Source organism: Adiantum capillus-veneris, chromosome 24 (assembly GCF_014529385.1).
Source record: "Adiantum capillus-veneris isolate H3 chromosome 24, ASM1452938v2, whole genome shotgun sequence".
NCBI classification, from domain to species: domain Eukaryota; kingdom Viridiplantae; phylum Streptophyta; class Polypodiopsida; order Polypodiales; family Pteridaceae; genus Adiantum; species Adiantum capillus-veneris.
This window is the reverse complement of record NC_140954.1, coordinates 13,926,664-13,952,349: the sequence shown is the minus strand read 5'-3', so window position 1 is coordinate 13,952,349 and position 25,686 is coordinate 13,926,664. Positions and strand designations below refer to the sequence as shown.

The following is a 25,686-nucleotide window of genomic DNA, read 5'->3' as shown; positions in this document are numbered from 1 at the left end:
CTCTCTCTCTCTCTCTCTCTCTCTCAAGTCCCTGAATCTCGTGGCAACATCATAGCCCCTTCTTACACTGTCCAGCCTCGCAAGCCCTCGAATTTCTCATGTCAAAGCTCTTGCAAGCCTTGAATCTCTCGCAGCCTAGCCCTTGAACTCATGGCCTTGTACGAAGCTGTGGAAAAAATTGTGCGAGCATCACAAAATTTCAAAGAGTGAGCCTCACGAGGCACCCTGGCGAGCCTCAACTGCCAAGTTGAGGCTCTGTTAACGCTTGGTTTAAAATGGGGTCACACTGGAGCCAAAGTCTCATCATGAATACCCCAAAGGTTACTACGAGGAGTCGGCCAAGTTTTGCAGCCTTTGTAGCAGCACCGAGCAAAAGCAACCGAATTGGAGAGCTTCAAAGAGTTGTTGATTAGCTTATGGAAGAGAATCACGACCTCAAACCGCACCTTAGCAAGCTTGAGGCATGCTTCGACTCTATGGTCAATCTTGCCACAGACAAAGTCAAAGAAGTTGAAGCCAAAGTCACCCAAGCTCACTTTGCAACTATTAAAAAAGTGCAGACCTGTGTGACAACGGAGCTTTGAGAATAGAAACTTCAGGAAGAGAACTCCTTCAAGGTCCGGATTGGTGGGCTTCCCTCACCATGATGCACCACCAACGATACCCTGGAAGAAGAAATTATCAAGCTCAACAATATGTTTCAAACAATCAACATCAAGCCGGAAGCCATTTCTTGGATTAATGACACCCATAGGCAAGCTCCACCTGAGCATTGACTTCTCAATTTCAAGGAAAAAGAGGAGCGGGTGAGGCTATTGTGCCAATCCACCTCCTCAAGGGAACAAAGGTTTGGATTGCTAAGGGGCTTCCCATGAATCAACTCAAGATGAAAAAACAAGAACTCAAAAAGGTCTATGAAGCATGAAAACAAGGTAAATGGGCAGTATATCAAGGAGGTAAGGCCATCATCCAAGAGTTTTTGAACTCCCAAAGTGGCTATCCCCTTACCCAATCCCACCTAGGTTTTGTTTCTTTTTTCCACCCTCTTAACGGACCCTCAGTCCTTACTTGATATGTATCTAATGCTTTCACTTAGAAGGTCTCATATAATCTTTTTGTTTTCGATCCCATGGGCCATATTTGACCTCCGTGGACGATAATGCAATCTCTCTCTCTCTCTCTCTCTCTCTCTCTATGTTCGTCGAGGATGTCTCGTGACTACGCCCGCGGTGCACTGTTGTGAGACCACATTTCAAAGTTGAAACCAAATGAAAAGATTATAACTTGGTATAGAGTGGACTCTGGAGGCTCAGGCTTGGTATCAAGAGGCTGACATTGCTCAATGTCTGGATTGTAGGCTCTACAACGCAATCCTAGCGTGGCCCACTATTTTGGAAGCTGCGCACTGAGCAGGGGCACCTCACATCCACTGCTTCCATGGTTGGGCTGTTCCTTCATTAACCTTCCTCTTGGCGAAGCGCTAAGCGTCTCGATCATGTCCAATTCTTCTGGGTCCTCAGCTCATTCTCTCCACGGCCTTCATTTCTGCTACTCGGCTCATCTGTTGAGGTAATCTCAAACAACTACTGCCCATTTTGCCATTTTATCAACAAATGCACGTCGTTGTATCGGTCAATCAAGCGTCAAAATCATCTGACATGGCCTCTTTCTTTGGCAAGATCAATGTCTCAGTGAATGAGTATCCCATGAGAAGGAGGTGGCTTGGTTTTACATGATATATGTGTTACAATTGGCCAACTACTAATGCTTCAAATATTCATTAGCCATTCTGGCGATACGCTGGCAATAACTGTTTGCAGGATTTGGTCTACAAGTTCTGTACAAAGGCAGTTGAAGAGGCAGGTTTCACATATTTAATGCCTGCCTTGGCATGTATTGCGGTGCATGCATAATAATGTGCCATTTTAAGTGGGCTCAGCTCATCGAAGAGTTGTCACTTTTGCTGATTGTTGCATATTTTGTTATGCAGGCTTCAAGTTTTCTTTTTCGGAGGAAGATTCTAGCTCCTGCAGCATGCCAGGAAGCATACGCGTGTTAGGTATGTGATATTAATATAGTTCTAAACATATCCTTGAAGGATTACTGAAACTTGCCTCCTGATTGCTCTTCCCTCCCTTATGAAAATCTAAGGAAATGCTTAAAGAGATACCCTCGAGGATTTTCACCTTCAGGTGAACCCTTTGCAGTGCATGGTTTGTGCATTGTAGTTTGTAGCTTGTTTGTGGCCTTTAAATAATTTGTTTCCCAAGTGAAAAAAGGCCTAGCATTGCGATGGTAGAATAAAATAACTGTAGAGCAGCTTGAATTTTGTTTCAACTAGACCAAGAATACAAAGTGGCTAATTAACTCACAACTTTGAACCTATCAAAAACCAGCATTTGGTGTGGCTTTTTGGAACCATAAAATTTTCTAATAAAAATAATTACGCTCCGGCGAAAGTTGCATTATGTTGGTCATGAGGTCTCATGATTGTAGACAATTTTACAAAGCCGCAAATATTCTAATGCTGCTGTTTCAAATTGAACAGTATTGGAGGCTTTTGATTTGCCAGAGGCAGTTGATGGTATAGACCTTTTCCAATTGGCTTTAAGTTCAAACCATTCCTGGTACATGGTATGTATTGATGCTTTTTGTCTTGCAATGCAGATGGTGAAGAGGTGGCAATAAAGGGTAATCTTACCTGTCCTTCCTTATGAACCTGATTTTAAGTGAAAGGGTCCCTTCTTTCAACTTGTATTCTCTCTCTTGCTCCCCCTCCCCCAACACACACACATTTTTTTTTTGTAAAACAGTTTGATTAATTTACTAGTGGGAAACCTCAAAGCGAGGAAAACCCACCGAAAAGATCATATACAAGGGAAAGAACACAGAAGTGTTTGGCTGTACAATATGACTAAAAACACTCATAAGAAAGCCGATGTATCTCTACGGTGATATCACCAACTTCCAAGGTGAGCCGTAAAGATTGCCCAAGAGAAAGCTTTAAAAACGGGAAGGGATCTGCATCAATGCGATGGAACATATAGCCATTACGCTAGCGCCACAGGGTCCAATAAGCCCAATATCTGACCCACCTAAAGAAGACCGTGAATCGTTGCAATGTAGATGAGAAAATGCCAAATGCCCAAAACGGCTTGTGGAAAACCATCGTCGGAAAATGGAGCCGCATATAGGCCGATATGCGGCGAAGGAAATCTCTAGTAAGGCAGCAATCCCACAATAGGTGGCAAACATTTTTTTCCGCAGTAGAGCAACGGACACAAGAAGGGCGGATACGACGTGCCCTAAGAAAACTGCCCACCAAGAGCACTCCAAGCAAACAACGTCAAAGAAACAATCGCTCCTTCAAAGGCAAGTGATTTTTCCACAAGGTGGAGAGAAGCTTCCTCCATTAGATATCAGAATTGTGCATATGCCAAAGGGCATTACAATTGTTAAGGTTGCGGTAGGAGAAGAGCATAAACTGGACTGGGAGAAATATCTTGAAAAGGCATTTCCCGAAGGTTCCAATCGGACATGCGATCACCATCAGGCAAAGGTGAAATTGGTGAAAATCAACCAGCATGTGCTGAAGTTCTCTTGGGAATTGACGGTAATGCATGCCCAATCCAAAACGGTTAGCAGCAAAAGGAAACTCAAAAGTGTATCTGGCTGCATCCACCACATCCTCAACCACACGAATGCCGCGACAAGAGAAAAAGTATGCGTGGCGAGGCGAACGGTCAACCAAAGTAAGAGAGTATGTTCGGCTCCAATTGAGACTCTCCAAATGAAGCGAATTTCCTTCTCGCTGAGCATTCCATGATAGATGAATCGAAACCTCTTTCCAAGCAGAGATTAAAGTGGAAGCAAGAGGACATCTAGGAATGTGCCCTTCCATCTTACCACATTCCTTCCATCTTACCAAACACAACCTCCCAAATAGATGATTGACAATGGCCAAACGAGGAAGTAACAACATGCTGAGCCAGGTATGCAAACTTATTTGTTGTGCAAGTGTAGACAACAACATATCCTTCCTAGCAAGAACTTGCCTGCGCAAGATCAAGATATTGAGACCACCAGAATGTTTTAGGAGTGCAATGCTTCTCCATCGACATCAAATGCATGCGTGAGCATGAGTTCGCCACAAATGAGACAAAATGGTTGACATATGAGAATCGAGACAATGACGTGGCCAATGCATTAGTGGCAAAAAGAACTGAATATAAGCCATCAGGATACTCTGAACGATTTGCAAGTGAACATGCATGGCTAAGTGGATAATTTCCAGTAATGCAATATGACATTCAAGCGTTGCATAACCCAATCCATTTTTTGAGTGTGAGTGACATTCCATCCAATTGGATACCCCAAATGCCTGGTATTCACATTCGGGGGAACAATCTCACCTGGCCACAATAGACTATGCCAATCGCAAGAACGAATTCTCTTGCCAAAAACGCTAGTCTTTATGCTCCAAAAAACGTTGATCTGCTGCAGTCCTAGCGTTAGTAAAAACGCTGATTTGGGGCAGATCGTGGTGATCAAAAACGCTAAGGAAGGGGCTGATCTGAAGGGGAAACAAGCGCCAGAAGGGGGGACTTGATGGCGAGGATCTGCTGTGAGTGAAAACGCCAAGGGGATCGTGAGAGGTATGGCGAGGGTCTACTGCTGAGGGGGGGTACTGCTGAGAAGTTGCCTGTTGAGCGGGAAGCTCCTGCTGCCTCTTCTGTCAGAAAGTGCTAACTTGGGTTTGCTTATATATTAACTTAGCAAAATTGCCCTACCTACTTTTGTTGGAAAGTCACTTAAAAATAGTAAGTGAAAATACCAATAAATAGGAAAATAAGCTAAATGCATCGGAAAATTCCCCTAGCTGATGCTAACGGATTCTGATGGAAATTCCGATGATCATGCTGTGTGCAACCGGAGGATATGCATCTATGCTAAGTGACTGGGCATGCACGGTCTACGAATAGACTCACAAAAATGCCAGATCACTGCTAATCTAGACTTGACGGAATTGACTGAACTGACTGGAACCGTGCTATGGTGTAGCTTGTCCACGGACACATAGGGTTGGGATGTGTCACGTGACATGGAAGGTGAGATCTGCGAGGTTCGGGACTTCTATTGCGGTATGTCTATGCTGAAAACTGAAAACGCTAGTCTAACTGATGATTCTGTTGCGGTAGATTTGCAAAATCTGCAAATAAAAAACAATAGGGCTGAATGCTGTTCAGATGCAAAAACGCTAGGTGTTTTGTTGTGGTCTTGCTATCGCCGGGGCTGATCTGCAATGCAAAACGCCAAGGCTTGGTGATGGCAGAAAAACGCTAGGCCTACTGTTTGCAAAACGCTAGGTTTGGTGTGGGGGGGATGTTGCTGAGAAGATGCCTGTTGAACAAGGTGTTCCTGTTGCCTCTTCTGCCAGAAAGTGCTAGCGCTAGGTTTCTTGTGTACTTGCTTGGTAAAATTGCCCTACCTAGTTCCCAACAAAAGTCACTTAAAAATAATAAGTGAAAATTGGCTATAATAGGGAAAATAGGTCTATGCACTATAAAAATGCTCCTAATGGGTTCTGATGGAAATCTGATGGTCATGTTGTGTGCAACCAGAGGATATGCATCTACTCTAAGTGGACATGCACTGTCTGTGAACACTCACAAAAGTGCTAGAGCACTTGCTAATCTAGCCTGACTGAATTGAACTGAACTCATGTCATGAAGTAGCTTGTCCACGTACACATAGGGTTAGATGTGCACGTGACATTGTGCTATTTCTTTCTATCTTTTGTGGTGCGTATGCCGTATCAACTACCTCATTTTTGTGCTAATTTTTTCGATTTAATGCTTCTCTAAGTGCTAGGCCTTATTATGGCCGAGTCTGCCCTTGATCTTCAGAGTCATGACAAAAACTCAGTACGCTGAACTTTGTGTTGATGTATGCTCATGTGTGTGTGCATGTGGTGTGTGTTGTGTTGGGTAGCATATGTTAGTACCTAGTTCTACACCCACTATTGGGCACTGACAACATTAGTGGGGATGTCGTGGTATTTAGTCAATATGCGTGATGGAGCTGATGGTTATATTGTCTTGTGGGTGACTACCTTGGGTCTATACCTTGCACTTTCCTTCAAGGGTGAATGTGGGCTTATCTTGGATTCATCTAGGTATATTTTTTTAGTTGTAAGCGGACATGCAAATTTCACATTGTGAAGTTTTCGTCCGAATTACGACCAATTGATGTTGTGCTATTTCTTTCTATCTTTTGTGGTGCGTATGCCCTATCAACTACCTCATTTTTGTGCTAATTTTTTCGATTTAATGCGTCTTTTAGTGCTTAGGCTTCATTATGGCAGAGTCTGTAACAAACTGCTGACGTGTCGACCTACTGAAGAACGGAGCTACCGGCTGAGGGGCCTAAACCCTAAGAAGAACAAGCAACAGAAGAAGTGTCACAAAGTGATGACCTAGTTGTCTGAGAGCAGAAAACCCTAACCCTAATTTTTGCTAGAAACCCTAATTGCACAAACCCTAATTGCTGAAACCCTAATTTTGGAAACCCTAACCCTAAAACTTGCAAACCCTAATTTTGAAAACCCTAACCCTAAAACTGCAGAAACCCTAACCCTAACCCTAAGGGCAACAGGCTGATTTTCGAATTTTGCGCTGGCTGATGATGTGGCAAGCTCTACGGATTTCCGCGATTTACGCTGGCAACTTTTTGGCTTTGCTTTTGGACCAGAAGCTTTTAAGTTTGAAGGCTTTTACTGTAAACTGTTTTTTAGGCCAAGGGCCTTTAAATATGAGGTTAGGGCTCATTCTCTGGCATGCTTCCTGGAGAAGGTGCAGAGTCTGGAGTACCGGCTTGTACTTTGACGATGCAATATAAAGAAATACCGAAAGGGGCGCCAAGGTTTGAGGCCAATACTCTCTGGGGTGGAATTCCGCCACTCTGTGTCGCGTGTCGTCCCTCTCTTTCAGTTCAGTTGTTATTGAAGTGCTAAAAGTCTATTCAGTCTGTTCTTTTCTATTGGCACGTGGTGCCCGCCTTGTGACAGTGGTATCAGAGCATTAGGCGTGTGCTTTTCTGAAAGCATACTAGTCCCACGAAAGAGCAGACAGAGCTTTTGGAAATTTATTTTATTTGAGGTATCTTCGCCCTCCAACCCGGGCTTATGTCACTCCCACCCTTACTTCATCGCGCATCAGGGGCGCTCCCGTGTTCACCGTAGTGTCTTACAGGGCATAAGCCAATTAAGATCACTTGCAAGAGAAGGATCCAGATTTGTTTCAAGTCATTGTTTTTTTTCTCAGAAGCAGTGCCATGTGTTGATGTCCATAGCTACCAAGCAGCATATTCCAAGTACTTGGCAAGCTTTCAAGAAAATTTTGCCCGAAGTTATATGGTTTTGGACATCTTCCTTCGGAGTGCAACTTCTGGCAGAGTGGGGTATCCTAAAATGCTTGCCATGGAAACCCTAGCAGATTATATCTTGAAATTCCTGGACATCCCTCAGTAGATGTCTCTTCACGAATAGATAACCTTGGAGGTTCAGTGCGATTGCTATCTTGGGACTACCATCGCTGCCAAAGAAACACTGTTTGTCTAAGAGCTAATAGACCATGGTGTCCTCGGCTACGACCTTATGGAAGAAATCTAACCCTAATTTTTGGTGCAGGTTTCAAGATGGAAAGTCAGTCGACTTTTCGAGCTCGACTGATGTCAAGATTGTTTTTTAAGTTTGAGTTCTGCTTGATCTTGTTTGGTGATCCTATTTGGAATTTGTTTGAAATGGATGGTATCTGTTTTGAACTTGTTTTGGTGCCGATTTGAATTGTTTGACTCTGGTTTCAATAATTGGTGATTTTACTCCCGGGTTGAGAAGTGAGAAATACTGTTTTGGTATTGTTTGAATCTCGGAATGACGCAGGCCGATGCTTGGGGAGCGTTTCGTTGTATGTTTGAAAACCTCCGAATGACGCAGGCTGATGCCTTGAGAGCGTTTGGTTGTATGCTTGTAAAATAATTATTGTTGTGACTCCCGGCCCGGACTTGGATGGTTATGCAGGAGGAGTATTAAGAAGTCTGAGCAGTGGTTACTCTCAGCACCTCCAAACGACGCAGTTTGCGGTCTGGGGGGCGTTTGGTTGTAAAAGACCTCTATATCTCCCGGCCTGGACCTTTTTAGGTTATGCGGGAGGAGTGATGAGGGAGTCGTTGAATATCTCCCGGCCCGGACCTTGTTAGGTTATGCGGGAGGAGTGTTCATCGGCGGCTTTATGTTTCTATGTCTTGTAACATGCATATGTAAGCATTGGTGTTGCATTGTGATTTGCCAACCACTGAATATTCCTAATTGGATGAGATTGCCTGGGTATGTAATTTTAGTGCATCAAGACATCCGTGGAAGATCAGTACGGTCTAGGTGTGATGGCTAATTTTACTACGCCGGAATATCAAGAGTTCCGATCTGGAAAAAGGAGAAGCTAACTCCTTGATCAAAAGAGCAGAAAGGGGAAGCCAACTCCTTAATAAAAAGAGCAAACTGATTGTCCCTCGGAATGACCCTCGGAAATTTTTGAACTAACTTGAGTTGTCTTGCAGATATGTTGGAATCGCGGACGATTACTCTCTTTCAAGAAGGGGAGATGTAACAAACTGTTAACGTATCGACCTACTGAAGAACGGAGCTACCGGATGAGGGGCCTAAACCCTAAGAAGAACAAGCAACAAAAGAAGTGTCTCAAAGTGATGACGTGGTTGTCCGAGAGCAGAAAACCCTTACCCTAATTTTTGCCAAAAACCCTAATTACGAGAAACCCTAATTTTGGAACCCTAATTTTGGAAACCCTAATCGCGAGAGTAGGTGGGCTTAAACTGGCTGATAGTTACATGCGCGGACACAGCATTTGCACGCTGTGCTCTCAGTTAGAGGGTCGTTCGCTTTCGCATTTGCTGATGAGGTGTCCAGCGGCAGATGATTCTAGGGGGCGTTGGCTAAACCGATTCAACTCCACCTTCAACGCACTCGACCCTTCGTTGGACCTTGAAGAAAGGACCATTATCCTCCTTGGTGGGGAGGCTTGCGGGAAGCGGCTGCCCTTTTGGGTATGCCGTGATTCGCACTCGAGGGACGGAACTGCAGGGCACGTGCCTGTGGCGAAGTAAGTTGTACCCCGGTACTTGGGTGCTCTGCATTGGCGGATAAGGAGATAATGCTCCCCTTCCTATGCTGCTATTTGAATCCGATCCCTTCCGGGGGAAATGACGAAGCGAAGTCAGATGAGCTACGGGAGCACCCAAGTGCCATTCCCCCCCCCGAGGGGGTCAACTTCACCTAAAAGGGGTTGGGAAATGCAAAAGGGAGACATTACCAGCCTCAGCGGACGCCACCTGTGAGCCGACGCCCTTCCAAGCGGGTATGGCATTTCCCAGGGGAAAACCGTCGGGTTTCAAAGGCAGTTTAGTGAGGTGAGCGATAAGTTACCTAGAGGAGGCAACTCCAAAGGGAAGACTGAAGCAAGTCTCGCAATACCTGGGCCTCTGAACGGAGGTACTTGGTTGTTGTCACGCCTAAATCCAAGTGGCGAGTGGGTCTCTCAAGGGATTAGTCATGGCCCTAAGAGTGTAGATAATTCTGGACTCTCGTTGTCCAGAGGAAACTAGTGACAAAAGCGTTTGCCTTCGGTTTCTGGGTGCATAGTCCTGGTCCTCCTTCTTGTATACTTTTTTGGTGTATGAGGGGAGCGGTTGGGCGTGCCCTACCCGACTCCGAAAACAAAACAAAAACAAAATAATTGCTAAAACCCTAATTCTGGAAACCCTAACCCTAAAACCTGCAAACCCTAATTCTGAAAACCCTAACCCTAAAATTGCAAAAACCCTAACCGTAACCCTAAGGGCAGTAGGCTGATTTCCAAAGTTTGTGTTGGCTGATGACGTGGCAAGCTATACGGATTTCCGTGATTTAAGCTGGCAGCTTTTTGGCTTTGCGTTTGGACTAGAAGCTTTTAAGTTTGAAGGCTTTTACTGTAAAGTGCTTTTTAGGCCAAGGGCCTTTAAATATGAGGTTAGGGCTCATTCTCTGGCATGCTTCCTGGAGAAGGTGCAGAGTCTGGAGTACCGGCTTGTACTTTGATGATGCAATATAAAGAAATACCGAAAGGGGCGCCAAGGTTTAGGGCCAATACTCTTTGGGGTGGAATTCCGCCACTCTGTGTCGCGTGTCGTCCCTCTCTTTCAGTTCAGTTGTTATTGAAGTGCTAAAGCCTAAAAGTCTGTTCAGTCTGTTCTTTTCTATTAGCACGTGGTGCCCGCCTTGTGACAAAGTCTGCCCTTGATCTTTGGAGTCATGAGAGAAACTTAGTATGCTAAACTTTGTGTTGATGTTTGCTCATGTGTGTGTGCGTGTGGTGTATGTTGTGTTGGGGAGCATATGTTAGTACCTAGTTCTACACCCACTATTGGGCACTGACGACGTTAGTGGGGATGTCATGGTATTTAGTCAATACTATGCATGATGGAGCTGATGGTTATATTGTCTTGTGGGCGACTACCATGGAAGTCAACTCTCTTTTTGTCTTTTTACCTTCCTTTCACATAGGAGGAAGTTTGGACAGAGAAGGCAGTTTTACAATTTGTACATCATACACATCACAGTGGTTGACAGATTATAGATTTCCATCAAGGCAGACGTGTCCCACTCTTGCTTCTAGATGTGCAAGCTTTGACCGTTTTGCCTCTCTCAAAGAGGCAACGTCACTAGCTTGATGGTTTGTAGTATGCTCACAGGTTGATGTATTCCCAAATGTAGCAAAGGACACATGAGTGTTGTTGCTTATGCACATGGATTACATGGTTTCTATGTTTACTGCGTGTGGTACAGTAATGAGTCATGGACCTTTTGGATCCAGCTATGTTATACATGTTGTGATTGTTAGAATTGAGGCATCTCTCTGGATTTGTCTAGTCGGTCCCAGTTTCTCCCAGGGACAGGTAGTCTCCCGACTTTGCGGCAGAGTTCTAAAATGTTCCCTAATAGCAGTTTCCTAATTTTTAGGAGCTGCTTCCGTTGGGCTCCCATTGGTCTTCTGACCATCTATCCCCATTGGGACCGCATCCAAAACTGTCGGGTATTTTCTTTTGGTGGTCCCACCTTGACTTTGTGCCTTTATTGAGTTCACTTCCTAGTATCCACCAACTTGCTAAGTCCGACGGGGGGACCTACATGATCTCGAACTGAGCCTAGACACCCTCTTACCATACGAATTCTAGTGCCGAGCAACTTCCCTCGTCTGCGGGTGAAACTATTGTTCAAATTGGCCATACAATGTTCGACCATTTGCAACGTCAAAAAGAGGGTCTCAAAAATAAAACAAAAATCATTGGAAAGAAACCAACAATGAAGGGTAGTAGTTGCCACGTCCTTGTGACATAGTTAACAGTTGCCACGTCCTCGTGACAGTAGCAGTGACAATTGTGTGTCCCTCGGGTCTATCCATTGGGCATGTCAGATCTATGGCGGACCACCCTTGGTCACTTGTATGAGCAGTTTGTTATCAGCATGGAGAGCCTTTTCTAGATCTCTCTCTCTCTCTCTCTCTCTCTCTCTCTCTCTCATTCTTAGATGTCCCGTCTCTTTCTACCTTAGTGATCTCTCTGCTCCACAGGTGCCTTGTTCATGTATATGGCATTGCAAGTGTTCTAGATCTGGGCCGAGGTGTCCACCAGATCATGAGCTAGTGGTCATTGCATCTTTTGTTACCTCCTCTGACAGTGATATAGTGATCAATTGGTCTTATGCAAAGTATGTACTGTATAGGATGGTTTACAACAGATCTATGCATGCATCATGTGGTTTCTTCCTGACTTATGTATCTTATGGGCTTGGAGACGGTCTTGGAGAGACCTACCTACATGTTTGGATATGTCTGCTTTTGAGGTTGTTCAGAGTTCCTGTGACGATTGATTTTGCTATTGCTATACATTGTGATGCCTTGGAACACCAACAGATTGTAGACATCTAGATTGGTATAATCTAGAAGGATGCTTTTGAGACGAGACTTACAAAAACATGTTGTTGGTGAGGTGGATGTTTTGCTCATTGGGGAACCTAAAATTTTTGCACCTTTTGGGAATGTCATGAAAGCTAGTTCGTGGACCTTTTGGGAACCGGCGAGTGGACAATTGTCTCGTAATTGTGTTGTATGCATTTTTGTTGGTCCATGCTTGCTTGCCTCAATGAAACACCATGGCACTTTGGTAGCGGGTAGGGATTCCTTTCGGTCTATGCTCCACGCGAGTGCCCTTTTTTGGGCTGTTTTGAGTGCTTCTCTGCCTCTAGTTGATGCTCGGGTTATTAGTGGTGATTTCAACAATATTGAGTGTGATGCGGATTGGTGTTCTGCATGCACGCCGGGTTAGTCATCGATTTCACCTCTAGAGCAGCCGGCATGGGAACGGTTTCTTTTAGAGACACTCTACGGATGCTTGGCACATTTGGGCGTTTGGTCACCGTAAGGGATCTCTTTGCTACTCATGGGGATTTAGAGGGGTTGCGAGACTGCTGGAGCGCCTAGATAGCTTTTATGTTGGTGTATGGCAACCTTGAGAGGTGGTGCCATCTCATTTCCCTGTTTCACTTTACATTTCCTTTGTGGTTCCTTCGGCCCCAAGAAGAGGTGCTCCGATCCCCAAGTGAGTTCTTTCAGAGTATGATCTACGTCAGCAGTAACATCAGTTGTGGTGAGAGGTGGCACCATCTACCACTTCACGTGCACAATTGTTAGCATCTTGCATCATGGAGTCTAGTCGCTTGTGCAAGGAGACGACATATTCTATTTGTAGTGAGATCCAACACAGAGGGCGTGCTCTACGTGCCCATATTTGCTCTACGTAGCGCACGTCACGAGGACGTGGCAATTGCTAACCTTAGTTGCTGGTTCCTTTCCCTTGATTTTTGCTTAATTTTTGGGACCCTCTTTTTGAAGTTGCGAATGACTGGACACTGTATGGCCAGTGTGAAACGGCCGACGACCTAGAGTTTCAACCGCAGACGGAAAGGCCTTGTCGCTACGAGTTGGTTGAGCCGATCGGCACTGGAATTTGAGCAGTAAAAGTATGTCTAGGCTCTACTCAAAGTTTGAAGAGAAGATCACCCGATAACTAGGCTACATTGCATTTTTGGATGTGGTCCCAGCGGTGATAGATGGTCAGGTGACCAGTGGAAGCATCTCCTAAAATTTGGGGAATTGCTATTGTGGGCCATGAAATCTGTTCGTGTCATAAGCTCCGGAATGACAAGAGGAACATTTCATTACTCTGTCACTAAGTCAACTGAGCAACCGATTGAGATATTTTTAGACCGGAAGATGCAAAACCGAAAAACCATGCATGAGTGCCATTTGGCACATTTTTGGGCACTTTCCAGCTTGAGAGAGAGAGAGAGAGAGAGAGAGAGAGAGAGAGAGAGGCGTTGAAATTAAACATGGGGTTGCATTTTCAGCCGTATGGTGGATTGTTGCAGGTACCAAAGCTACCGTGTGCTTGCCTACCCTCTATGTACATGAAAGTGCAAGAACTGAAGCCTTGCACAACATTCATTGCTCTCTCGCTCCCCGTTGTGTAGTTATATGGTTCTCCACAAGAGGGCTCTTCATTTGACCTATGTACAGCTGTGTGGGTTCATGCGAGATCAGCCGTATGGTGGATTGTTGTAGGTACCAAAGCTACTGTGTGCTTGCCTATCCTCTATGTATAGGGAAGTGTCACAAATGTGATGACGTGGCTGCCATGTGTACACACACATAGTGGCATGGACAATCCCGGGAAATACAGTCTGGCTGAAATACGGACATGGCAGTGACGTGGCATCGGAATTTCCGCTGCATACTACCGTGGCACTGCCCTACGGACCGCCGCGATTTCCGGCGGAATTTTTGGGCTGCTGACGTGGCAAAAAGCTGTACGGATTTTTCTACGCAAAAGCTGGCTGATTTCTACGCAAGAGAGGGACAGAGCTTTTGGGGATTACTTGCTTTTACTACGCAAGAGAGTTAAGAGAGAGAAGCTTTTTGCTTTATTTTAGGGCTCAAGAGAGCTTGTGAGAGAAAGCTTTTGCTTTATTTTAAAAGCTTTTGATTTTCAGCTTTTGAAGCTTTTTGGGGCTCTGCTTTTGTCATCCCTTGTACTCTTTGAATAAGCAGGCAGGGCCTCATAACTGAGAGCATCTGGATGCAGAGTTTGAGTATGAGCGCCTGTCCGCACTCTTGTACTTTGAACTTAGATTAATACAAAAAGAAATACCGAAAGGGGCGCAAGTCTTTGGGGCCAATATCTCTAGGCACGGAACTCCACCAGGCCAGTGTCGAATCAATTGTGAACTGTGAACTGTTTTGAAGTGGTTGTTTGTGCTGTCGGGGTAGATTCTTGACTTGGAGTGTCCAAGTCTGTTACAGTGGTATCAGAGCACGGCTGATTTCTCTTCTACGGGAAATCCGATCCCTATTTTTTTTTTTCCACAACACTTCTGGCTTTAGGCAAAGATCAATCGACTCCCTTTGCATCAGGAGATGCGGGAAGGGATCACAACGAAGGTTCACGCAAGGAGTATAGCCCGCCTGGCGTACTCAGGCGGAGCTCGAAGAGATGGAGCGGCAACGATTGATCGGCGACGCAACAAAGATGATACTCAATTTTGCGAAGGACCCAAAATTTGCAAAATATATGAGCGAGACCTCTTTCGAGGAGGTGCACGTGCAGTGGCGGCAGACCACAGAACCACCCAAGAAACCTCCTACTCCCAGGATGTACACAGAGCAAAAATGAGAAGAGGTGGTTGATGCACGAATTGTTTAGCTTTTTGACGCGCAAAACAAAGCTAAAAAGCACGACAAAAAGCAGAAGAAAAGCGTTGACTTCCTGGGTTATTTGGGTCGTCAGTCTACTTTTGAAAAGGCAAAGAAACAGAAGAAGCGTGTTCGATTTGAAGGAGTATCCAGTTCTTCTTCTTCTTCTTCTTCTGACAGGTCTTCTAGCTCATCTGACTCGAGTGAAGAAGACAGAAAAGGCAAAAAGCGAAGCAAGAAGCAACGCTTTGGAAAGGGCAAGTAAAAGGCAAAGAAGTCTAAATCTCGCCCCATGATTGACAGTTCTACAGAGGACTCGTCTACAGATATTTCGGACTCTGATGACAACAACTTTTATGCAAAGAAGAAGAATTTTTACAAAGCCAACCAGTATGACTTTCTGGAACACAAAAGCAAGAAAGTCCGAGAGTTTAAGGAAGGTGGACAGTCAATTAAATTTGACACGTTTTCTGGTTATAGAGATGCTTAAAAGGCTGTCTTTTATACAGCAGTTTGTCATAGTTTTCTTTGGAGGGCGTTACTCAGAGCACTCTAAGGTTCGGAGAGCTGCCTCTTACTTTAAGGGGAATGCTCGAACTTGGTGGTCCACGCTTCTATTGAACAAGACAGTGCTAGTTAAATGGCTGAAAATTTAAAATTCTTTTTATTTCTTCTTGGCTGACTCGAGAGTATGAATGCGATATACGAACTGCTTGGAACCATCTTCGGAGGACCAAGAAGGATACAGTGGACGCTTATTGCGAGAGATTCTGGAGCTCTTTTCTACCCACCTCTTCATTTAAGAAGATCTCGTTCAAGGAACAGATTGAGCGGTTTACCTTGGGTCTACCCACAGAGATTCAAGATCACTGCTTAGAACAAAAGTCAGCTTCCATTGAGGAGTTGACGTGTCACAAAGTGATGACGTGGCGGACAGCAGAAACCCTAATTTCTGTCAGAAACCCTAAAATTCCTGCAAACCCTAATTTTTGCCAAAAACCCTAAATTCCGGAAATCGCGGAGGCGGATTATTATTATTATTATTTTTTTGGAAATTGATGAGCGACGCGAATTTTGCTTTTGCTTTTTAAAAAAAAAAAAAAAAGAGAAAAGACTCTAAGAGAGAGGGAGAACTGATGCTTTTGATTTTAAAAGCTTTTGGGGCTCTGCTTTTGGGCATCCCTTGTAACCTTTAAATTAGTGGTGAGGGCCTCACTTCTCAGAGCATCTGGACGCAGAGTCTGAGAGTGAAACCCTAACCGCTCTCTTGTACTTTGATGATTGATTAATACAAAAAGAAATACCGAAAGGGGCGCCAGTCTTTGGGGCCAATATCTCTAGGCACGAAACTCCGCCGGGCCAGTGCAAATCTATTGTGATCTGTGAATTGTTTTGAAGTGGTTATTTGGTGCTGTCGCGGTTGATTCTTGACTTGGAGTGTCTAAGTTTGTTACAGTGGTATTAGAGCACGGCTGATTTCTCTTCAACGAGAAATCCGATCCCCGAATTTTTTTTCCGCGGCACCTATGGCTTCAAGCAATGATCAGTCGACTCCCTCTGCATCTGGAGATGCGGGCTGGGATCACAAGGAAGATTCAGGCAGAGAGTATGGCCCGCCTTGGCCTACTTAGGTGGAGCGGCGAGAGATAGAGCGTCGCCAGTTGATCAGCGATGCAACAAAGATGATGCTCAATTTTGCCAAGGACCCGAAGATGGCAAAATATACGAACCAGACCTCTTTGAAAGAGGTACTGATGGAGTTGCAGAGAACCACAACACCACTCCCGAAACCCGCTCTCAAGAAACCTTCTGCCTCCAAGAAATATACGGAGAAGGAACTGGAGAACGTGGTTGATGCACGGATTGCTCAGCTTTTCGACGTGCAAAAGAAAGACAAAAAGCACGGCAAAAAGCAGAACAAAGGTACTGACTTCCCGGGATATTTGGGTCGTCAGTCGACATTCGACAAGGCAAAGAAATTGAAGAAGCGCGTCAAGTTTAAAGACCTACCCAGTTCTTCTTCTTCTTCTTCTTCTGACAGTTCTTCTAGCTCTTCAGACTCGAGCGAAGAAGACGGGAAAAGCAAAAAGCGAAGCAAGAAACAACGCTTCGGAAAGGGCAAGAAAAAGGCAAGGAAATTTAGGTCTCGCCCAGTGAGTGACATTTCTACAGAGGACTCGTCTATGGACAGTTCAGACTCTGACAACGGAAACTTTTATGCAAACAAGAAGAATTTTTTTTACAAAGCCAACCAGTATGACTTTCTCGAAGATAAAAGCAAGAAAGTCCAAGAGTTTAAGGAAGGTGGCCACTCGATCAAGTTTGATACTTTTGAGGATACTCAGATGCTTCGAAGGCTTTGTCTTTTATACAGCAGTTTGACATCGCTTTCGCGAGAGGACGCTATTCAGAGCACTCCAAGATTCGGAGAGCTGCCTTTTACTTTAAGGGGAATGCTCGTACTTGGTGGTCCACGCTTCTATTAAGCAAGACTGTGCAAGTTACATGGCTGAAATTCAAGAGGCTTTTTATTTCTTCTTGGTTGACTCAAGAGTTTGAGCGAGATAAACGAGCTGCTTGGAACCATCTCCGGATGACCAAGAGCGATACAGTGAATTCTTATTGTGAAAGATTTTGGAGCTCTTTTCTACCCGCCTCTTCATTCAAGAAGATCTCGTTCAGAGAACAGATTGAGCGGTTTACATTGGGTCTACCTACAGAGATCCGAAATCACTGCTTGGAACAGAAGTCAGCTTCTATTCAGGAGTTGATGAGTCATGCGAAGCGGGGCTTTGCCATTCACTCTTGCAGTCTGACCTACCCCACAGATGAGGCCATGACACAACGAGCCGAACAGACTTCTGGGAATGAAAGTAGAATGAAAAAGAGCAACCCAGAGAAAAAAAAGGATGCACGACCCAAGCTTACTCCTGAGGAGAGAGCTCGCTTCATCAGAGAGGGGAAGTGCTTTGGATGCGGGGAACATGGACAAATTTCCGCGAAGTGCCCTGGTAAGGCACAGGAAGAACAGAATGATAAAGACGACGACAGGTCTGAGAGTTCGAGAGCAGCTGAGGAATGTGGCAGAAAAGGCAGATAGAAAAGCAGAACTGGTACCACATGGCATGGGACCTCCACCGAATCTAATGAATGAAAGTACAAACTTTGCCGCTTTAGGGGCAAAGTGAAGGATCAGGAAGCTCTTTTGAAGGAGCCAAGGCCAACTTCTTTTCACTTGGAATTGGTGGCTCGATTTGGAACTACGCCCGACAGACTGACGCCACAGGCGGAGGTAGTTCGACTGGCAAAGTGAAGGATCAGGAAGCTCTTTTGAAGGAGCCAAGGCCAACTTCTTTTCACTTGGAATTGGTGGCTCGATTTGGAACTACGCCCGACAGACTGACGCCACAGGCGGAGGTAGTTCGACTGGCACCCGGATGGGATGTTGCCATTACACCGAGCATTGGCAAACTTTGTTTGCAATGACAGGGGTGTTCAGGGCACGCGAGTGACGTTCTACTCGGGATCCCTTGGTACCACAAGAACTACGCCGTGGTTGACTACCGGGCCCAGAAAGCGACTTTGATAAATGAAGGGCTTGGAGATTGTACTTGAAGAACTTCAGTTTTCTTACTCATTCTTTTGGGAGAACTGAACGATGGATAAAAGTTGAATATGTTTTGACCTGAAGAAAAGAACGCCAAGATTTTTTTTTCTCCACGCTCATGCCGATTGCTTTTGAGAGGGCCTGAAGATCATACCATTGATCTGATATCTGGAAGCACGCCACCGAATCGGCCACCTTATCGTGTGAGCCGAGTACAGAATGAAAAGATTATGAACCCAGTGAAAGACCTCTTGGAAAAGGGTCTTGTCCAGCCTAGTACTTCACCGTATTGCTCTCCATTGTTGTTGGTTTTAAAGAAAGACGGATCTTGGAGAATGTGCATCGATTATAGCACTCTCAACGAAATCACCATCAAGAACAGATTTCCGATTCCTAGATCGATGATATAACTCGACAGGTTACAGGATCCTCGTGCTTTAGCAGGATTGACTTGAAGAGTGGATATCATCAGATCAGGATAGCGCCAGGAGATGTCTACAAGACAACTTTTTCGACGACGACTTTGGGTTATTTGAGTTTTTGGTTGATGGGCTTTTGCTTAACCAATGCTCCTGCGACATTTAACCGGATGATGGATAGGATTTTTCGAGAGTACAGGCTATTTGTTGGCACTTTCTTTGACGACATCATTGTTTTCTCCAAGAATGAGGCAGAACACAGAGATCATCTGCTTCCAAGTCTTTCAGGCATTAAGAGATCACACGTTAGTGATTAATGCAAAGAAAAGTGAATTTTTCCTAACAGAGATACACGTTTTGGGACACATTGTGTCAGCAACAGGAGTGCAAATGGACCCGGCCAAGATAGAGACTATCCGTGATTGGCCCGATTTGAGGAATGTCCATGAAGTTAGAAGCTTCTTGGGATTGTGTTCGTACTACAGGCGGTTCATACAAAAGTTTGCAGAGGTTGCTTCCCCTTTGCATACCTTGACACAGAAAGGAGTACCTTTTTCGTGGGGACCCACAGAGGTGACTGCCTTTCGGACATTGAAAGAGAAATTGACTACGGGACCTATTTTGACTTTGCCGGACTTGCAGAAGTCATTTGAAGTATATTGTGATGCTTGTGGTCGTAGTCTGGGTGCGGTCTTGATGCAAGAAGGCCATGTCATAGCTTACGAGAGCCGTTTGTTCTCTAGGCCGGAGATGACAGCACAGATTTATGAGAAAGAGCTTTTGGCGGTTATATGCTCTTACTCAGTGGCGGCATTACCTACTCGGAGCGGATTTCATTGTCTTTACAGACCATCAGAGTTTGCGCTACTTCTTGTCACAAGCAGCTTTCGGAAAAGCAGATGCGGTGGGCGAACATCTTGTCACAGTTTCACTTCCAGATTGTCCATGTGCAGGGACAGAAGAATGTGGTGGCAGATGCTTTGTCTCGGAAACCGTTGGTTCTGGCTATTTCCGTGATACATCATAGGAGCTTCGAGGATATGGTCGATTAGTATGCCACAGATACAGATTTTGCAGATATTTTCACACGGATACGGGATGGGGAGACAGTAGCAGGATACTCCCTTCGGGAAGGCTACTTGATGAAAAAGACTATGTTGTGCGTCACACAGCCGTTGAGGGAAACGGTTATGACTGAATGCCACTGTCCACCTTTTACGGGTCACCGCGGCATTGCTACCACCATGAAAGGGGTAGAGAGATATTTCTTTTGGCCGAGACTCAAGAAAGATGTGGAAGAGTTTGTGCGCAGTTGCTTGGTATGCCAGAAGGTCAAGTTTGACAGGCATAAAGCACAGGGATTGTTACAGCCTTTACCCATACCCACCCGCCCCTGGGAAAGTATAGCAATGGATTTCATTTTTGATCTCCCGAGAACACAGAGTGGTCACGATGGTATCTGGACTGTTATTGACAGATTTAGCAAACAGCTCATTTCATTCCAGTGAAGAAAACAGTCAAGCCGATCACTTGGCGAGACTGTTTGTGGCCCAGATTTTCAGATTACATGGCATGCCTGAGACAATTGTCTCCGACAGAGACCCCAGATTTACGAGTTTGTTTTGGAAGGCAATTTTGGGAGAACATTGGCACGCGGTTGCAGTTCTCGTCATCGTTCCACCCGCAGACTGACGGGCAATCCGAGATTGCAATTCAGTGGTTCTAGATTTATTGAAGTCTTATATCTCAGATCAGAAGACTCAATGGGAAAGATTTTTACCTTTGGTGGAATTTGCCTACAATAACACGATACACTCGTCGACGGGTAAGGCGCCATTTGAGATTGTTGAAGGTGCTGCGAAGGTTCCACCCTTCCTGAGCACGAAAGATAAGATCTTTGAAGCGGATGAATATACGCGAGATTTGGATACGGCTTTTGCCAAGGTTCGCGAGACTTTGCAGAAGTCTCAAGAACGACAGAAAAAGGCAGCGGATCGCCATCGTCGCGACATGAAATTGAAGGAGGATGATTGGGTGCTCTTACGGTTTGAGAAGGCACGCCTATGAAAGAAAAAGGGAAAGGAGAGGCTTTTTCCAAAGCTTAGTATGCGATACCATGGCCCTTTCCAGATTACTGAAAAGATAAATGAAGTCTCCTTCCGACTGAAACTGCCAGATACTTGGAGGATTCACAATGCATTTCATGTGAGTCTCTTGAAACCTTTTAAAGGTGATGTGCCTGATGATGGGGAGCCTGATAAGCAACCCGAAGTCGAAGAAAACGAGGAGATCCTTGTTCCTGAACAGATTTTGGCACATAAGGATACGAAGAATAAGGGTAAAGTCCGAAGGCGGTTCTTGGTTAAGTTCAAGAATTATCCTGCACTTGATGCGAAGTGGATGGAGGAGGAGGACCTAGCAGATACTCCTCAGATTGTGAAACTTTACCTCGATGCTTTTGGTTTAGCATAGTCTACTCCAAATGGAACCCAGAATTCAGCTTGGCCGGAGATCTGGTGCAGTGGGATGCACAAGAGGGGAGTCACTCCACTCCTTTGTCAACAGATGCCTTGATTTAGATACTAGAGTCACTGATGTCTCTTTGAGCTTCAGGGATATTGAGAGCTGACAGTATTCTGCTAGATGACTTTATGAAATGGAATTCCTGATTATGATACTGATTTGTTCTTGACTTCTTGTGAGTGCAGGAACTGATAGCCGAAATGACTGCAGCATTTTGGTCTGATTGATCTCGAATAGACATGGTTGCAATAGGGGTTAGTCAATCGGACATCGTTGAGGTCCCGATTGGACCAAGATGTGATTGCTAGCTACATTGCCGATAAATCATGGTCTAAGATCCGAATGAATGTTGAATGTCATGTGATGTCTGGTGATGTCCTGTGATGTCGTGTGATGTGACTCGATTTTGTACATGTGCTAGATGTGTGTTCCTAGTACGTAGGTACTAACAGTCAGTGTCTGCTAAGATGGTTTATGGCTTTTGTCGGTTTTGCATGCGTAATCGCGGTCGATTACAATGCTTTCAAGAGGGGGGTATGTCACAAAGTGATGACGTGGCGGACAACAGAAACCCTAATTTATGTCAAAAACCCTAAAATTCTTGCAAACCCTAATTTTTGCCAAAAACCCTAAATTCCGGAAATTGCGGAGGCGGATTATTAATTTTTTTTTTTTTTTTTTTGGAAAATGATGAGCGACGCGAATTTTGCTTTTGCTTTTCTTTTATAAAAAAAGAGAAAAGACTCTCTAAGAGAGAGGGAGAACTGATGCTTTTGATTTTAAAAGCTTTTGGGGCTCTGCTTTTGGGCATCCCTTGTAACCTTTAAATTAGTGGTGAGGGCCTCACTTCTCAGAGCATCTGGACGCAGAGTCTGAGAGTGAAACCCTAACCGCTCTCTTGTACTTTGATGATTGATTAATACAAAAAGAAATACTAAAAGGGGCGCCAGTCTTTGGGGCCAATATCTCTAGGCACGGAACTCTACCGGGCCAGTGCAAATCTATTGTGATCTGTGAATTGTTTTGAAGTGGTTATTTGGTGCTGTCGCGGTTGATTCTTGACTTGGAGTGTCCAAGTTTGTTACAGACGAGTCATTCGAAACGGGGTTTTGCCATTCACTTTGGCAGTCTGACCTACCCCACAGATGAGATCATGACGCAAAGAGCCGAACAGACTTCGAAAAATGAAAGTAGATAAAGAAAGAGCAACCCAGAACAGAAAGAAAAGGATGCACGACCCAAGCTTACTCCTCAAGAGAGGACTCTCTACATAAAGGAGGGGAAGTGCTTTGAATGCGGGGAAACTGGGCATATCTCCGCGAAGTGCCCTTAAAAGGCACCGAATGAACATGATGAAGAAAGGCCAGAAAGTTCTAAAGTAGCTGAGGGACGTGGCAGAAAAGGCAGATAAAAAGCAGAATTGGTACCACATTGCGTGGGGCCTGAACCGAATCAAATGAATAAAGTACAAACTTTGCCGGACAAAGGGAAAAATCAGGAAGCTCTTTTGAAGGAGCCAAGGCCACCTTCTTGAATTGGCGGCTCGATTTGGAATTACGCTCGACAGGCTGAGGCCACATGCGGAGGTAGGGGATGTTGCCATTACACCGAGCATTGGCAAACTTCGTTTGCAATGACAGGGGTGTTTAGGGCACGTGGAGTTTTACGTAATTGCCTTAGAAGGTTGTGACGTTCTACTCGAAATCCCTTGGTACCACAAGAACAACGCCGTGGTTGACTACCGGGCCGAGAATGCGACCTTGACAAATGAAGGGCTCAGAGATTGTACTTGATGAACTTGAGTATCTTTACTCATTTTTTTGGGAGAGAATTGAACGATGGATGAAGGTTGAATATGTTTTGACCTGAACAAAAGAATGCCAAGATTTTCTCCACACTCATGCAGATTGCTTACAGATTACAGGGATCCTCGTGTTTTAGCAGGATTGATTTGAAGAGTGGATATCATTAGATCCGAATCGTGCCGGAAGACGTCTACAAGACGGCCTTTCGGATGACTTTTGGGTTATTTGAGTTTTTGGTGACACCTTTTGGCTTAACCAATGCTCCTGCGACATTTAACCGGATGATGGACAAGATTTTTCAAGAGTATAGACTATTTGTTGGCACTTCCTTTGACGACATCATTGTTTTCTCCAAGGATGAGGCAGAACATAGAGATCATCTGTTTCAAGTCTTTCAAGCATTACGAGATCACAAGTTAGTGATTAATGCAAAGAAAAGTGAAAATTTTTCCTACCAGAGATACACGTTTTGGAACACATCGTGTAAGAAGCAGGAGTGCAGATGGATCCGGCCAAGATAAAGACTATCCGTGATTGGCCCCATTTGAAGAATGTCCAGGAAGTTAGAAGCTTCTTGGCACTGTGTTCGTACTACAGGCGGTTCATTCAAAAGTTTGCAAAGGTTGCTTCCCCTGTGCATATCTTGAAACAGAAAAGAGTCCCTTTCTCGTGGGGACCCACAGAGGTGACTGCCTTTCAGACTTTGAAAGAGAAATTGACTACGGGACCAATTTTGACTTTACCGGACTTGCAGAAGTCGTTTGAAGTATATTGTGATACTTGTGGTCGTAGTCTGGATGCGGTCTTAATGTAAGAAGGCCAATGTCGCCTACGAGAGACGATTGACTGCATAGATTTGTGAGAAAGAGTTTTTGGCGGCTATCCATGCTCTTATTCAGTGGCGACATTACCTACTCGGAGCCGATTTTACGGTTTTCATAGATGATGGGAGTTTACGCTACTTCTTGTCACGGAAGTAGCTATCGGAAAAAGCAGACGTGGTGAGCAAACATTTTGTCACGGTTTACTTCTGGATTGTCGTGTGCAGGGACAAAAGAAATTGATGGCAAATACTTTGTCCCGAAAGCTGTTGGTTCTGGCTATTTCTGCGAGACATCATAGGAGCTTCGAGGATATGGTCGGTCGGTACACCACAGAATAGATTTTGCATATGTATTCAGTTGAATACAGAAAGGGGAGATAGTAGCGGACTATTCCATTCGGGATGGCTACTTGATGAAGAAAACCATGTTGTGCCTTACACAACCGGGGAAAAAAATTCTAACCGAATGCCACTGTCCGCCTTTTACGGGTCACCGATGCATTGCTACCACCTTGAAGGGGGTAGAGAGATACTTCTTTTGGCCGAGACTCAAGAAGGATGTGGACAAGATTGTGCACAGTTGCTTGGTATGCCAAAAGGTGAAGTTTGACAGGCATAAAGCACAGGGATTGTTACATCCTTTTACCCATACCCACCCGCCCCAGGGAAAGTATTGCAATGGATTTCATCTCCCGAGAACACAGCGTGGGCACGACTGTTTATTGCCCATGTCTTTAGATTACATGGCATGCTTGAGACAATTGTCTCCGACAGGGACCCCAGGTTCACGAGTTCGTTTCGGACGGCTATTTGGGAGAACATAGGCACGCGGTTGCAGTTCTCGTCATCGTTCCACGCGTAGACTGAGATTAGAGATTGCTAATTCAGTGGTATTGGATTTGTTGAAGTCTTCTTTGTTGGATCAGAACACTACTTGGGAAAGGTTTTTACCTTTTGGTGGAATATGCCTACAGAAACACAATTAACTCTTTGATGAGGAAGGTGCCATTTGAGATTCTTGAATTTGCTATGAAGGTTCCACCCTTCCTTAGCACGAAAGATAAAATTTTTCTTTGAAGCCGAACAGTTCACGAGGGACTTGGTCCGGAAGGCTTTGCATAAATTTCAGGAAAGACAGAAAAAGGCAGCAGATCGCCATTGTCGCCATTTGAAATTGAAGGAGAATGATTGGGTGCTCTTACATTATGGGAAGGCACTCCCGAGAAAGGAAAAAAAAAAAAAGGGAAAGGAGCGGCTTCTTTGAAAGCTTAGCATGAGATAGTGTGGACCTTTCTAGATTTTCCGAAAAGGTAAATGATATCTCCTTTGGACTGAAGCTGCCAGAATACTTGTAGGATTCACAATGTTTTTCATGTGAGTCTCTTAAAGACTTTTGAAGGCGATGTGCCCGATGATGGGAAGCTTGATGTGCAACCCGAATTGGACGAAAACGAGCATATACTCGTTCCAGAACAGAAATTGACACAAAAAGAAAGAAAGAAGGTAAAGCGAATTGACGGTTCTTGGTTAAATTCAAGACCTACTTCGCAATGGATGTGAAGCGAATGGAGGAGGAAGACCTAGCAGATATTCCTCGGAATGCGAATCTTTACCTTGAAGCTTTTGGTTTAGCATAGTCTATTCCAAATGGAAC

At 44.8% G+C, this 25,686-nt stretch overlaps 1 protein-coding gene across 8 annotated transcripts in view; it reads left to right on the top strand.

The window, feature by feature from the left end:
• Positions 1 to 1,305: 1,305 nt before the first annotated feature.
• Positions 1,306 to 25,686, top strand: part of LOC147425981 (uncharacterized) — a 102,167-nt gene continuing 77,786 nt past the window's right edge. For 6 of the 8 annotated variants that reach the window (XR_015186117.1, XR_015186116.1, XM_086497993.1 and 3 more), the window contains exons 1-4: positions 1,307 to 1,569; positions 1,991 to 2,059; positions 2,549 to 2,584; positions 2,668 to 2,691. Coding sequence is in view for 6 of the 8 variants with exons in the window: in XM_086497993.1 (XP_086354119.1) it covers positions 2,035 to 2,059; positions 2,549 to 2,584; positions 2,668 to 2,691 (85 nt within the window). In the remaining 2 variants the exon portion in view is untranslated. Of the gene's footprint in view, positions 1,570 to 1,679; positions 1,860 to 1,990; positions 2,060 to 2,548; positions 2,585 to 2,667; positions 2,692 to 25,686 lie in introns of all 8 variants that reach the window. The other 2 variants (XM_086497991.1, XM_086497994.1) reach the window with 2 other exon arrangements.